Source organism: Taudactylus pleione, unplaced genomic scaffold (assembly GCF_031769625.1).
Source record: "Taudactylus pleione unplaced genomic scaffold, aTauple2 ptg002615l, whole genome shotgun sequence".
In the NCBI taxonomy this organism is placed as follows: Eukaryota; Metazoa; Chordata; class Amphibia; order Anura; family Myobatrachidae; genus Taudactylus; species Taudactylus pleione.
Window position 1 is genome coordinate 28,115 of NW_028286993.1, and position 16,481 is coordinate 44,595.

Here is a 16,481-nt window from a genome sequence, read left to right on the forward strand (position 1 = left end):
GATCACTGGTAAAGTGGTCTGTGACAGGGATATTTATCCCAGATTCCTGTCTTATGTGTTTTAAAATCCCCAGGAGAAAGTCTGCAGTGTAGCAGGCTTGAGTTTCGGCTTTTTGAAAAGCCGGTTTGGGACCTGGGGGTTGTGGGTGAGAGGAGAGGGAGGGCTCCACCCACGGCCACTCCAGGTTTTGGTTCTCGCAGCCTGGTAACAGGCTTGTTAGGGTTTCCACCTGAGAGTGGCCAATATAAGCCTAGTGTGTTGAGGGCTGAGTGTCTCACCTGGGAGAGCAGACAGGGAGTTTGCTCAGAGACACTTGAAAACCTAACTGAGCGTTGTGCTGTGCCTTTGTTGCTGGTGAGGGCATTAGGCCCTGCCAGGTTCTGGTAGTGAGGGAACCACCTGTGAAGTTAGTGCCCCGACAGGGCTAGGATTTATGTTTATGTTATTTCTGACATTGTACAATAAAGACTGGCGCCGACCAGCTTGTACTCGCATCCAGACTGGTGTGCTGCTTCCCTGCTGCTGTGTGTGTGTGTGTAAGGAAGGAGTACCCTACCTAAGAGAGGGACCTCCTAATCTGACTGTGTCACTATATATATATATATATCTATATATATCTATATCTATATATATATATATATATATTCAGATAGAAGATTTTTCCTGGACACACAATTGATGTGGATTTGAAGCTACATTTGGAACTTTAGGGGTCTATTTACTAAGCAGTGTTAGGAGAAGTGAAAAGTGGTAAGGTACCAGCCAATCAGCTCCTATCACTTTTCACTCTGTCTCCTAACATTGCTTGGTAAATAGACCCATCTGTCTCCTAACATTGCTTAGTAACTAGGCCCCTTAGTCTTTTCATGAATTTGTGGAGCAATTGTCTCATTCTAACACACTGTATTCTTGGCCACATTTTTGGAACATTGTTCTCTGTATGAATCTGTGGAGTAATTTGTCCAATTTTGATTGTATCCCTGAAGAAGTCCCATGCTGGGGACGACACGCGTAGGATCTGTCTTGGTGCCAAATTCCATCCGCCACCAGTGAGGTTTTCAACCACAGAGCTCACACCCCTTGGGTTACATCTGCCCCACATAGGCGTTGGGTATTGGTCACCATTTTATTGGATGTAAGCAAATTAACATTTTTTAAAAACTTTCGGCCATTTCTCGGGTGATTTTTTTGGTGAGAGGGTCTAATTCCAGAAAGTTTAATTTAATCCATTGATGGAGTAATCCTGGAACTAACACAAGACGACTCCACTCTCATTGGTTCCAGGAACCAGAATTAAAGACGTGTTCACCACAACAAGGAACTAATGGACTAATCATACAGTTAAGAAACTGGGTCTACATTTAAATATCTGCACCTCTCTAGCGCCCTCAGATCTTTTGGATTGTATGTTAACATATTGGGGCCTACTAACAGGGGTTCCGATTTGTAGTGCTGCTTATTTTTCAGCGCAAGATAAAGGTATTGTGTTTTGACCGATATATATATATATATACACACACACACACATATATATATATAAATAAAATGATCCCAAAGTAACTTGCCAGATAATAGCAGCATCTCTTCTACTATACCAGCCACCATCACCCTGACGTTTTTTCCGGCCCACGTTCCCTCTCCCACCATCACCCTCACCCTGACTACTCCTATCCCACGTTCTCTCTCCCACCATCACCCTGACTATTCCTATCCCACGTTCTCTCTCCCACCATCACCCTCACCCTGACTATTCCTATCCCACGTTCCCTCTCCCACCATCACCCTCACCCTGACTATTCCTATCCCACGTTCCCTCTCCCACCATCACCCTGACTATTCCTATCCCACGTTCTCTCTCCCACCATCACCCTGACTATTCCTATCCCACGTTCTTTCTCCCACCATCACACTCACCCTGACTATTCCTATCCCACGTTCTCTCTCCCACCATCACCCTCATCCTGACTATTCCTATCCCACGTTCTCTCTCCCACCATCACACTCACCCTGACTATTCCTATCCCACGTTCTCTCTCTCCCACCATCACCCTCACCCTGACTATTCCTATCCCACGTTCTCTCTCTCTCCCACCATCACACTCACCCTGACTATTCCTATCCCACGTTCCCTCTCCCACCAGCACACACCCTGACTATTCCTATCCCACGTTCCCTCTCCCACCATCACACTCACCCTGACTATTCCTATCCCACGTTCCCTCTACCGCCATCACACTCACCCTGACTATTCCTATCCCACCATCACCCTCACTATTCATATCCCACGTTCCCTCTCCCACCATCACCCTCACCCTGACTATTCCTATCCCACGTTCCCTCTCCCACCATCACCCTCACCATGACTATTCCTATCCCACATTCTCTCTCTCCCACCATCACCCTGACTATTCCTATCCCACGTTCTCTCTCCCACCATCACCCTCACCCTGACTATTCCTATCCCACGTTCCCTCTCCCACCATCACACTCACCCTGACTATTCCTATCCCACCATCACCCTCACTATTCATATCCCACGTTCCCTCTCCCACCATCACCCTCACCCTGACTATTCCTATCCCACGTTCTCTCTCCCACCATCACCCTCACCCTGACTATTCCTATCCCACATTCTCTCTCTCCCACCATCACCCTGACTATTCCTATCCCACGTTCTCTCTCCCACCATCACCCTCACCCTGACTATTCCTATCCCACGTTCCCTCTCCCACCATCACCCTCACCCTGACTAATCCTATCCCACGTTCCCTCTCCCACCATCACCCTCACCATGACTATTCCTATCCCACATTCTCTCTCTCCCACCATCACCCTGACTATTCCTATCCCACGTTCTCTCTCCCACCATCACCCTCACCCTGACTATTCCTATCCCACGTTCTCTCTCCCACCATCACACTCACCCTGACTATTCCTATCCCACGTTCTCTCTCTCCCACCATCACCCTCACCCTGACTATTCCTATCCCACGTTCTCTCTCCCACCATCACACTCACCCTGGCTATTCCTATCCCACGTTCCCTCTCCCACCATCACACTCACCCTGACTATTCCTATCCCACGGTCCCTCTCCCACCATCACACTCACCCTGACTATTCCTATCCCACGGTCCCTCTCCCACCATCACACTCACCCTGACTATTCCTATCCCACGTTCCCTCTCCCACCATCACCCTGACTATTCCTATCCCACGTTCTCTCTCCCACCATCACCCTGACTATTCCTATCCCACGTTCTCTCTCCCACCATCACACTCACCCTGACTATTCCTATCCCACGTTCTCTCTCTCCCACCATCACCCTCACCCTGACTATTCCTATCCCACGTTCTCTCTCCCACCATCACACTCACCATGACTATTCCTATCCCACGTTCTCTCTCTCCCACCATCACCCTCACCCTGACTATTCCTATCCCACGTTCTCTCTCCCACCATCACCCTCACCCTGACTATTCCTATCCCACGTTCTCTCTCCCACCATCACACTCACCATGACTATTCCTATCCCACGTTCTCTCTCCCACCATCACCCTCACCCTGACTATTCCTATCCCACGTTCCCTCTCCCACCATCACCCTCACCCTGACTATTCCTATCCCACGTTCTCTCTCCCACCATCACAGAAGCCCTTCTCACCTCCTGAATCATGCCGATGAATTCAGAAAATGCCCAGTTGAGTTGGTTTAGAACACTGTTTAAAAAGCTGGAAGCCAGTTCGGGGTCCTCTCGAAGCAACTCTGCCATGGTGTTCTGCAGGAGCGTGGACGGACAAGGCTCTGCAATAAGGAAAAGTGATTGGTAACACAAGACATAAACCAACCTGCATGCCCAATCCTCAAATTAAATGTTACTGTGCATAGGATCCGAATCTAGATGGCGGAGCCTGCACCAGCCAACGAGAGGAGCCTTCATCTATAGATACAGAGAAAACCCATCCCAGTGTCCTCTCACATAATGTAATACAGACCCTCCCAGTGTCCCCTCACATAATGTAATACCCTCCCAGTGTCCCCTCACATAATGTAATACAGACCCTCCCAGGGTCCCCTCACATAATGTAATACAGACTCTCCCAGTGTCCCCTCACATAATGTAATACAGACCCTCCCAGTGTCCTCTCACATAATGTAATACAGACCCTCCCAGTGTCCCCTCACATAATGTAATACAGACCCTCCCAGTGTCCCCTCACATAATGTAATACAGACCCTCCCAGTGTCCCCTCACATAATGTAATACAGACCCTCCCAGTGTCCCCTCACATAATGTAATACAGACCCTCCCAGTGTCCCCTCACATAATGTAATACAGACCCTCCCAGTGTCCCCTTACATAATGTAATACAGACCCTCCCAGTGTCCCCTCACATAATGTAATACACACTCCCAGTGTCCCCTCACATAATGTAATACCCTCCCAGTGTCCCCTCACATAATGTAATACAGACCCTCCCAGTGTCCCCTCACATAATGTAATACAGACCCTTCCAGTGTCCCCTCACATAATGTAATACAGACTCTCCCAGTGTCCCCTCACATAATGTAATACAGACCCTCCCAGTGTCCCCTCACATAATGTAATAGACCCTCCCAGTGTCCCCTCACATAATGTAATACAGACCCTCCCAGTGTCCTCACATAATGTAATACAGACCCTCCCAGTGTCCTCTCACATAATGTAATACAGACCCTCCTAGTGTCCCCTCACATAATGTAATACAGACCCTCCCAGTGTCCTCTCACATAATGTAATAGACCCTCCCAGTGTCCCCTCACATAATGTAATACAGACCCTCCCAGTGTCCCCTCACATAATGTAATACAGACCCTCCCAGTGTCCCCTCACATAATGTAATACAGACCCTACCAGTGTCCCCTCACATAATGTAATACAGACCCTCCCAGTGTCCCCTCACATAATGTAATACAGACCCTCCCAGTGTCCCCTCACATAATGTAATACAGACCCTCCCAGTGTCCTCTCACATAATGTAATACAGACCCTCCCAGTGTCCCCTCACATAATGTAATACAGACACTCCCAGTGTCCTCTCACATAATGTAATACAGACCCTTCCAGTGTCCCCTCACATAATGTAATACACACTCTCCCAGTGTCCCCTCACATAATGTAATACAGACCCTCCCAGTGTCCTCTCACATAATGTAATACAGACCCTCCCAGTGTCCCCTCACATAATGTAATACAGACCCTCCCAGTGTCCCCTCACATAATGTAATACAGACCCTCCCAGTGTCCCCTCACATAATGTAATACAGACCCTCCCAGGGTCCCCTCACATAATGTAATACAGACCCTCCCAGTGTCCATCTACTACAGTTCCCGCCATCCGCCCATCCCTACTCTGTATACCTACTCTGCAGACTTGGCAAATTGGCATCTTCTGGTTTGGTCTTGAGCAGGTGCGGAAGTCTTGTGTATCGATATCCGAAGCCACAGCCCTGACAAGTAGAGAAGAGCAAGTCATTCAGGAATAGAGGCCTCAGAACGCAACCCCCCGTCATGCGCCACAGTATTAAATATAATTTCCGCAAGGACAAATTTAAGTTCCATTATTAGGACCTGTGTCCTAACTACTAATATCATAATACTGAAGTTCTTCTCATTACCGACACCTGCCATGAACTAACTCTTACTCCACCAAACATGCACGCTCGCAGCCCAAAGACCCCTTATAGCGTTCTCGCCTCCCCTCCCGAATGTCCCAATGAAGTACACTTACCCACCCACACCGTCCCCGTGAAGCGCTCACCCTGCACCGTCCCCGTGAAGCGCTCACCCTGCACCGTCCCCGTGAAGCGCTCACCCTGCACCGTCCCCGTGAAGCGCTCACCCTGCAACGTCCCCGTGAAGCGCTCACCCTGCACCGTCCCCGTGAAGCGCTCACCCTGCACAGTCCCCGTGAAGCGCTCCCCCTCAGTGTCTCCGTGAAGCGTACTCACTGTCCCCATGAAGCGCTCACCCTCACTATATTCATGAAACGTGCTCAACCCCAATGTCTCCATGAAGCGCTCACCCACTGTCCTCATGTAACACGTTCATTCCCATTCCAACATGAAATACATACAGTTCACACGTATACGTAAAAAGTGTTCACCCCCACCTCTCCTCCACTCCCTACTACAAAACGCACCCATCTCCACACTGAATTGTGACCACCCCACTCCACGCTATAAAATGTGTCCATCCCCTTACTCCATGCCAAAAAACGCACTCATCCTCCAATCTATGCCATAAAAACACAGTTATCACCCTAATCCACGCCATAAAACGTACTCATCCCTCACTCCATCCCTTCATACCTGCCCTTCCCAGGTCCACCCCATAAAAGGTGCCCATCCCCAACTTCATGCAGTAAAACATGCTCCTGCCCCACTCAACCCCATAAAGCATGCTTATCTCCTGCTCCATCCTATAAAATGTGTCTCATCCCCCACTCCGCACCATAAAAACGTACTCTACCCACAACACCCCCATAAAATGTGCCCATCCCGTGCTCCACCCTATAAAACGTGCTCATACCTCGCTCCACCCTATCAAACATCATGAAACATGCCTATTCCCATCTGTCACCATGAAACATGCCTATTCCCATCTGTCACCATGAAACATGCCTATTCCCATCTGTCACCATGAAACATGCCTATCCCCATCTGTCACCATGAAACATGCCTATCAAACATCATGAAAGCGCCTATCCCCATCTGTCATCATGAAACATTCCTATCAAACATCATGAAAGCGCCTATCCCCATCTGTCACCATGAAACATACCTATCCCCATCTGTCACCATGAAACATGCCTATAAAACATCATGAAAGCACCTATCCCCATCTGTCACCATGAAACATGCCTATAAAACATCATAAAAGCGCCTATCTCCATCTGTCACCATGAAACATGCCTATAAAACATCATGAAAGCACCTATCCCCATCTGTCACCATGAAACATGCCTATAAAACATCACAAAAACGCCTATCTCCATCTGTCACCATGAAACATGCCTATTCCCATTTGTCACCATGAAACATACCTATCCCCATCTGTCACCATGAAACATGCCTATAAAACATCATGAAAGCACCTATCCCCATCTGTCACCATGAAACATGCCTATCAAACATCATGAAAGCGCCTATCTCCATCTGTCACCATGATACATGCCTATCAAACATGAAAGCACCTATCCCCATCTGTCACTATGATATATCATGAAACACACCTATCCCCATCTGTCACCATGAAACATGCCTATCAAACATCATGAAATACACCTATCCCCATCTGTCACCATGAAACATGCCTATAAAACATCATGAAACATGCCTATCCCCCATCTGTCACCATGAAACATGCCTATCAAACATCATGAAACATGCCTATCCCCCATCTGTCACCATGAAACATGCCTATCAAACATCATGAAACATGCCTATCCCCCATCTGTCACCATGAAACATGCCTATCAAACATCATGAAACATGCCTATCCCCCATCTGTCACCATGAAACATGCCTATCAAACATCATGAAATACACCTATCCCCATCTGTCACCATGATACATGCCTATCTAACATCATGAAAGCGCCTATCTCCATCTGTCCCCATGAAACATGCCTATTCCCATTTGTCACCATGAAACATGCCTATCAAACATCATGAAAGCGCCTATTCCCATTTGTCACCATGAAACATGCCTATCAAACATCATGAAAGCGCCTATCTCCATCTGTCACCATGAAACATGCCTATTCCCATTTGTCACCATGAAACATGCCTATCAAAAATCATGAAAGCTCCTATCTCCATCTGTCACCATGAAAAATGCCTATAAAACATCATGAAAGCGCCTATCCCGATCTGTCACCATGAAACATGCCTATCAAACATCATGAAAGCACCTATCTCCATCTGTCACCATGAAACATGCCTATTCCCATCTGTCACCATGAAACATGCCTATCAAACATCATGAAAGCACCTATCTCCATCTGTCACCATGAAACATGCCTATTCCCATTTGTCACCATGAAACATGCCTATAAAACATCATGAAAGAGCCTATCCCCATCTGTCACCATGAAACATGCCTATAAATCATGAAAGTGCCTATCCCCATCTGTCACCATGATACATGCCTATTCCCATTTGTCACCATGAAACATGCCTATAAAACATCATGAAAGCGCATATCCCCATCTGTCACCAAGAAACATGCCTATCAAACATCATGAAAGCACCTATCTCCATCTGTCAGCATGAAACATGCCTATTCCCATTTGTTACCATGAAACATGCCTATAAAACATCATGAAAGCGCCTATCTCCATCTGTTACCATGAAACATGCCTATCCCCATCTGTCACCATGAAACATACCTATTCCCATTTGTCACCATGAAATATGCCTATAAAACATCATGAAAGCGCCTATCTCCAACTGTCACCATGAAACATGCCTATCAAACATCATGAAAGCACCTATCTCCATCTGTCAGCATGAAACATGCCTATCCCCCATCTGTCACCATGAAACATCATGAAACATGCCTATCCCCCATCTGTCACCATGAAACATACCTATTCCCATTTGTCACCATGAAACATGCCTATCAAACATCATGAAAGCACCTATCTCCATCTGTCAGCATGAAACATGCCTATTCCCATTTGTCACCATGAAACATGCCTATAAAACATCATGAAAGCGCCTATCCCCATCTGTCACCATGATATATGCCTATTCCCATCTGTCACCATGAAACATGCCTATAAAACATCATGAAAGCGCCTATCCCCATCTGTCACCATGAAACATGCCTATAAATCATGAAAGCGCCTATCCCCATCTGTTACCATGAAACATGCCTATCCCCATCTGTCACCATGAAACATGCCTGTAAATCATGAAAGCGCCTATCCCCATCTGTTACCATGAAACATGCCTATCAAACATCATGAAAGCGCCTATCTCCATCTGTTACCATGAAACAGGCCTATTCCCATTTGTCACCATGAAACATGCCTATAAAACATCATGAAAGCGCCTATCTCCAACTGTCACCATGAAACATGCCTATCAAACATCATGAAAGCACCTATCTCCATCTGTCAGCATGAAACATGCCTATCCCCCATCTGTCACCATGAAACATCATGAAACATGCCTATCCCCCATCTGTCACCATGAAACATACCTATTCCCATTTGTCACCATGAAACATGCCTATCAAACATCATGAAAGCACCTATCTCCATCTGTCAGCATGAAACATGCCTATTCCCATTTGTCACCATGAAACATGCCTATAAAACATCATGAAAGCGCCTATCCCCATCTGTCACCATGATATATGCCTATTCCCATCTGTCACCATGAAACATGCCTATAAAACATCATGAAAGCGCCTATCCCCATCTGTCACCATGAAACATGCCTATAAATCATGAAAGCGCCTATCCCCATCTGTTACCATGAAACATGCCTATCCCCATCTGTCACCATGAAACATGCCTGTAAATCATGAAAGCGCCTATCCCCATCTGTTACCATGAAACATGCCTATCAAACATCATGAAAGCGCCTATCTCCATCTGTTACCATGAAACAGGCCTATTCCCATTTGTCACCATGAAACATGCCTATAAAACATCATGAAAGCGCCTATCTCCATCTGACACCATGAAACATGCCTATCAAACATCATGAAAGCACCTATCTCCATCTGTCACCATGAAACATGCCTATTCCCATTTGTCACCATGAAACATGCCTATAAATCATCATGAAAGCGCCTATCCCCATCGGTCACCATGAAACATGCCTATTCCCATTTGTCACCATGAAACATGCCTATAAATCATCATGAAAGCGCCTATCCCCATCGGTCACCATGAAACATGCCTATTCCCTTTTGTCACCATGAAACATGCCTATAAAACATCATGAAAGCGCCTATATCCATCTGTTACCATGAAACATGCCTATAAAACATCATGAAAGCGCCTATCCCCATCTGTCATCATGAAACATGCCTATTCCCATTTGTCACCATGAAACATGCCTATAAAACATCATGAAAGCGCCTATCTCCATCTGTCACCATGAAACATGCCTATAAATCATCATGAAAGCGCCTATCCCCATCGGTCACCATGAAACATGCCTATTCCCATTTGTCACCATGAAACATGCCTATAAAACATCATGAAAGCGCCTATCTCCATCTGTTACCATGAAACATGCCTATAAAACATCATGAAAGCGCCTATCCCCATCTGTCATCATGAAACAGGCCTATTCCCATTTGTCACCATGAAACATGCCTATCAAACATCGTGAATGCGCCTATCTCCATCTGTCACCATGAAACATGCCTATAAATCATGAAAGCGCCTATCCCCATCTGTCATCATGAAACAGGCCTATTCCCATTTGTCACCATGAAACATGCCTATAAAACATCATGAAAGCGCCTATCCCCATCTGTCATCATGAAACAGGCCTATTCCCATTTGTCACCATGAAACATGCCTATAAAACATCATGAAAGCGCCTATCCCCATCTGTCACCATGAAACATGCCTATAAATCATGAAAGCGCCTATCCCCATCTGTTACCATGAAACATGCCTATCCCCATTTGTCACCATGAAACATGCCTATCCCCATCTGTCACCATGAAACATGCCTGTAAATCATGAAAGCGCCTATCCCCATCTGTTACCATGAAACATGCCTATCAAACATCATGAAAGCGCCTATCTCCATCTGTTACCATGAAACAGGCCTATTCCCATTTGTCACCATGAAACATGCCTATAAAACATCATGAAAGCACCTATCTCCATCTGTCACCATGAAACATGCCTATTCCCATTTGTCACCATGAAACATGCCTATAAAACATCATGAAAGCGCCTATCTCCATCTGTCACCATGAAACATGCCTATCAAACATCATGAAAGCGCCTATCCCCATTTGTCACCATGAAACATGCCTATAAATCATCATGAAAGCGCCTATCCCCATCGGTCACCATGAAACATGCCTATTCCCTTTTGTCACCATGAAACATGCCTATAAAACATCATGAAAGCGCCTATATCCATCTGTTACCATGAAACATGCCTATAAAACATCATGAAAGCGCCTATCCCCATCTGTCATCATGAAACAGGCCTATTCCCATTTGTCACCATGAAACATGCCTATAAAACATCATGAAAGCGCCTATCTCCATCTGTCACCATGAAACATGCCTATTCCCTTTTGTCACCATGAAACATGCCTATAAAACATCATGAAAGCGCCTATATCCATCTGTTACCATGAAACATGCCTATAAAACATCATGAAAGCGCCTATCCCCATCTGTCATCATGAAACAGGCCTATTCCCATTTGTCACCATGAAACATGCCTATCAAACATCATGAATGCGCCTATCTCCATCTGTCACCATGAAACATGCCTATAAATCATGAAAGCGCCTATCCCCATCTGTTACCATGAAACATTCCTATCAAACATCATGAAAGCGCCTATCTTCATCTGTTACCATGAAACATGCCTATCCCCATTTGTCACCATGAAACATGCCTATTCCCATCTGTCACCAAGAAACATGCCTATCAAACATCATGAAACATGCCTATCCCCATCTGTCACCATGATACAAGCCTATCAAGCATCATGAAAGCGCCTATCTCCATCTGTCACCATGAAACATGCCTATCCCCATTTGTCACCAAGAAACATGCCTATCAAACATCATGAAACATGCCTATCCCCATCTGTCACCATGATACAAGCCTATCAAGCATCATGAAAGCGCCTATCCCCATCTGTCACCATGAAACATGCCTATTCCCATTTGTCACCATGAAACATGCCTATAAAACATCATGAAAGCGCCTATCTCCATCTGTCACCATGAAACATGCCTAATCCCATTTGTCACCATGAAACATGCCTATAAAACATCATGAAAGCGCCTATCTCCATCTGTTACCATGAAACATGCCTATCAAACATCATGAAAGCGCCTATCCCCATCTGTTACCATGAAACATGCCTATTCCCATTTGTCACCATGAAACATGCCTATCAAACATCATGAAAGCGCCTATCCCCATCTGTTACCATGAAACATGCCTATCCCCATCTGTCACCATGAAACATGCCTACCAATCATGAAACGCGCCTACCAATCATGAAACGCAACTATCCCCATCTGTCACCATGATATATGCCTATCCCCATCTGTCACCATGAAACATGCCTATCCCCCATCTGTCACCATGAAACATGCCTATCCCCCATCTGTCACCATGAAACATGCCTATCCCCCATCTGTCACCATGAAACATGCCTATCCCCCATCTGTCACCATGAAACATGCCTATCAAACATCATGAAACGCACCTATCCCCATCTGTCACCATGATACATGCCTATCTAACATCATGAAACAATATCATCTCTAATCCATCACCATGAAATGCACTCCTCCATATGTAAACCTGATACAACACTCACTCTCCACAGCCTCACGAGGATCCAGTTAGTTTGAGCCCACGGCCTTTGTTCATAGGGTGCAAGAAGATTCTTCATCATACTTATCTGCCTGAAAAAAAAGGGATACCCGTTACCATCAATCCAAAAAGGATTAATACATATAATATGAGAAAAGCAGGGCTAGAAAATAAGAGTTATGGTAGACTTACCTTTGTTAACTTTTTCTTTGAGGTCCACAGGGATGCCATGGGGATAATGTGGTTGGAGTGATCCAGGCACCAAACAGTTAAGCTTTCAGCTCCCAGGACGCCCCAGATCCTCCTACACATAAACCCCGCCCCTGGCCACAGGCATTCAGTTTTGTAAACAAGCCCAAGATAGGAGGAGAAGGAAGAACAATTGTACACCAAAAACACTCACAGAAAAAGAGGGAATCCGTGACCGAAAGACAAATTACCCATGCAGCCAGGTGCATCAGGGTGGGCGCCCTGTGGACCCTATGGACCTCGAAGACAAAGAGTTCATAAAGGTAAGTCTACCATAACTCTTTTTTTCTTCTTCAGGGTCCATAGGGATCCACAGGGATACCATGGGGAATGTCTTAAAGCAGTTTCCCTAAGGGTTGGGATGCTCCTGAGCAGCAAGGAGAACTCATCGCCAAAGGAAGCATCCTGAGAGGCAAAAGTATCAAAGGAGTAGAACCTAAGAAAAGTGTGGACAGAAGACCACGTGGCTGCCTTGCACAATTGTTAAGCAGAGGTACCACGGAACGCCCACGACAGTCCCACAGACCGGGTAGAATGTGCTGTTGCAGTGTTTTGAACAGGGAGATCAGCTTGCGTGTAAGCTTGAGAGAAAGTAATACGTAGCCATCGAGCCAGAGTCCGCTTATTAGCTGGCCATCCTCATTTATGAAAACCATATAATACTAAAAGAGCATCTGATTTTCTAACAGCGTTTGTACACTCCACATAGATACAGAGAGCACAAACTACATCCAGGGAGGCTTCACCTACAGAAAGATCTGGTGCCTGAAAAGCTGGAACTACAATTTCTTCATTCACATGAAAACAGGACACTGTACAAAGGAGGGTTACCTTCTTAAGGTAAAGAACAGCTTTATCCTGGTGAAATATAAAAAATGGGAGCAACACAAGAGCGCTGCCAAATCAGAGACTCTGCGAGCAGACGAGATAGTGAGGAGAAAAAGTGTCTTCGCTATCAACCACTTCAAATATACAGAGTCCAGAGGTTCAAATGGGGGAGCTTGTAGCCCCTTGAGAACCAACAAATCCCACGGTGCCACAGATGGGAGAAAGGGTGGCTGCACTCGGAGAACACTCTGAAAAAAAAAAATTCTAACATCCGGCAGAGAAGCAATCATTCGCTGGATCCAACTGAGCGCAGAAACCTGCACTCTCAGATTGTCCAGGCGGAGACCGAGGTCTAACCCAGCCTGGAGAAAAGCAAGCACCCGGGAAACCCTAAAACCTTAGGGTCATCCTTTCTGTGGGAACACCCTTGACCAAAAAGAATGCTAAACTCTGTAATAGATGCGGGCAGAGGAAGACCTAGGTATGACCTAGGGACCTTGTGATTGTGACGTGAGGCCATGAGGTCTACGTCCGATAGGCCCCATTTGTTCACCAGGAGTTGAAAAAACCCCAGGTGGAGAGCCCACTCTTCGGCGTGTATGCTCTGACGACTTAGGAAGTCCGCTTCTCAGTTGAGGACTCCTGTGATTGCAGAGATAGTGCAATCTCTAGGTAGGACTTCTAAGCAAGTCCTACAAGTTATATACTGTAGTGCAATTTTGGTTCATTTTTGGGGCGTGGGTCCCCATGGATTGCTTTGGTTGATCTGTTTCAGGGCACCGCATTTTTACACATTTTTCTTTTATAACACATTTTAACCCTTCACTGTTTAATATATGTACTTCACTTTTTTATTTAACTATCTCTTTACACTACACTTTTCTTATTATGGCGGTGCCCTGGGTAAGCTTAGCTGGGCCAGTTTGGGGAGGTCCTGCTCTCTGGATTTGAACCCTAGTATGTTAGGGACCTACCCTAAAGAGGTTACCTGGATATGGTGGGTAGGCCCATAACCTTGGCCATGATTATGCTAAAAACCTCTATTGATTGCAAAATTTTATTGCATTTATAAATTATCAATAATTTGGAGTGGTGCACCTGAGATCTGTCTGTTTCTGTGATTGCAGAGATCGTGGGACGATGACTCTCTGCCCAGATCAGAACTTTTGTCACTTCCCATATTATTATCAGTTATTTATATAGCGCACAAATATTCCGCAGCACTTTACAGATAATAGTTGGCCATTCACATCAGTCCCTGCTCCAGTGGAGCTTACATTCTATATTCCGTATCATATGCTCACACACATACACACTAGGGTTCATTGTTTGTTGGGAGCCAATTAACCTACAAGTATATTTTTGGAGTGTGGGAGGAAACCTGCGTACCGGAGGAAACCCACGCAAACACGGAGAATATTCAAACTCTGCACAGTTAGTGCCGTGGTGGCAGCCATATGGCTGCGTGACTTCGCATGCCTCCTTGATGATTGAGATAGGCTACTGTGGTCACGTTGTCGGACTGGATCTGGACCGGCTTGCCCTGGAGCAGGTCCTGTGCCATGATACGTGATTTGTATACTGCTCAAAGCTCCAGAATGTTTATGGGCAGATGAGTTTGCTTGATTTGCCCATCTTCCCTGAAAGGTGTGATGACCTGTCACTGTCCCCCATCCGCGAAGACTGGTTTCCGTGGTGAGGCGCACCTAATTTGGAATCCAGAATGGGCGAACCTTGACCAGATGATCCTTTTGTGGCCACCACGACAAAGAGAGCCGAACCTCCGGAGTGAGAAGGATCTTCTGGGACCGCATTAGATAATACTGTCGGTTCTAATGGGAGAGAATCAATTGCTACAGAGGTCTGGAGTGGAACTGAGCATATTCCATCATGTCGAAGGTGAACACCATTGACCCAAAGACCTGCATCACTGATGGAATGAATACCCTTCGCTTGCGTAGCAATTTCCAAACTCGCAATGATAGGGCCGCAATCTTGTCCGCAGAAACACCCTTTGTGCCTGAGAAACCAGAAGTACCCCCAGATGTACCATCCGCTGTATTGGAAACAAAGAAGATTTCTTCCAATTGATTATCCAGTCGTTGCGTCTGTAGGCCGGCAATGGTCAGATGGAGATGGTGTTGTAGAGCAGCCGGAGACTGTGCCAATAACAGAAGGTCGTCCAGGTATGGTAGTATTCCGATGCCTTGAAACCTGAGGTAGGCCTACCATGCCGCCATGGACCAAATAGCAGTGCCTGAAATTGGTAATGTTGTTGCAGGACAGCAAACCGTAGAAGTTTTTGGTGGGATGGCGTAATAGTCACATAAAAAAGGTACGCATCCTGAATGTCCAGGGAAACCATAAAAATCCCCAGGTTCCATTTCCAAAATAATTGATTGGAGAGTTTTCATACGGAACTTGGTTACACGAATAAACATTTTGAGGGTTTTCAGATTTAGAATAGTGCCATGAGAGCCATTTAGTTTCTGAACCAAAAATAGATTGGAATAGTAACCCTTTTCTTGTTGAACCACAGGAACCAGGATTATCAACCCTGCCTGAAGCAGGGAGTAAATGGCATCCTGTAGGGCCAAGGCCTTGATAGGCTCCGATGGAGGAGTTGTACGATAAAAAATTCTGGGAAGGATGCCTCCAGAAAGTGAGAGCATACCCCTGAGAGACCACTTCTCGGACCCAGGCATCTGTTGTTGTTTGATGCCAGTAGTCCGCAAATTGAAGAAGTCGGCCTCCCACCCTGGGATCGCCCAGGAGGAGGCCCTCCCCATCAGGCAGAGGGTTTGTCGTTCGGCTTA

The 16,481-nt window shown here is 46.0% G+C and overlaps 1 protein-coding gene across 1 annotated transcript in view; it reads right to left on the reverse strand.

Annotated features, from left to right (window-relative positions):
- RNF123 (ring finger protein 123) overlaps positions 1-16,481 on the reverse strand; it is a 95,290-nt gene that overhangs the window by 5,811 nt on the left and 72,998 nt on the right. The window contains exons 30-32 of the mRNA XM_088466187.1: positions 12,593-12,680; positions 5,405-5,489; positions 3,664-3,803 (exon numbers count right to left, since the gene is read on the reverse strand). Of these exons, the coding sequence (XP_088322313.1) occupies positions 3,664-3,803; positions 5,405-5,489; positions 12,593-12,680 (313 nt within the window). The remainder of the gene's footprint in view (positions 1-3,663; positions 3,804-5,404; positions 5,490-12,592; positions 12,681-16,481) is intronic.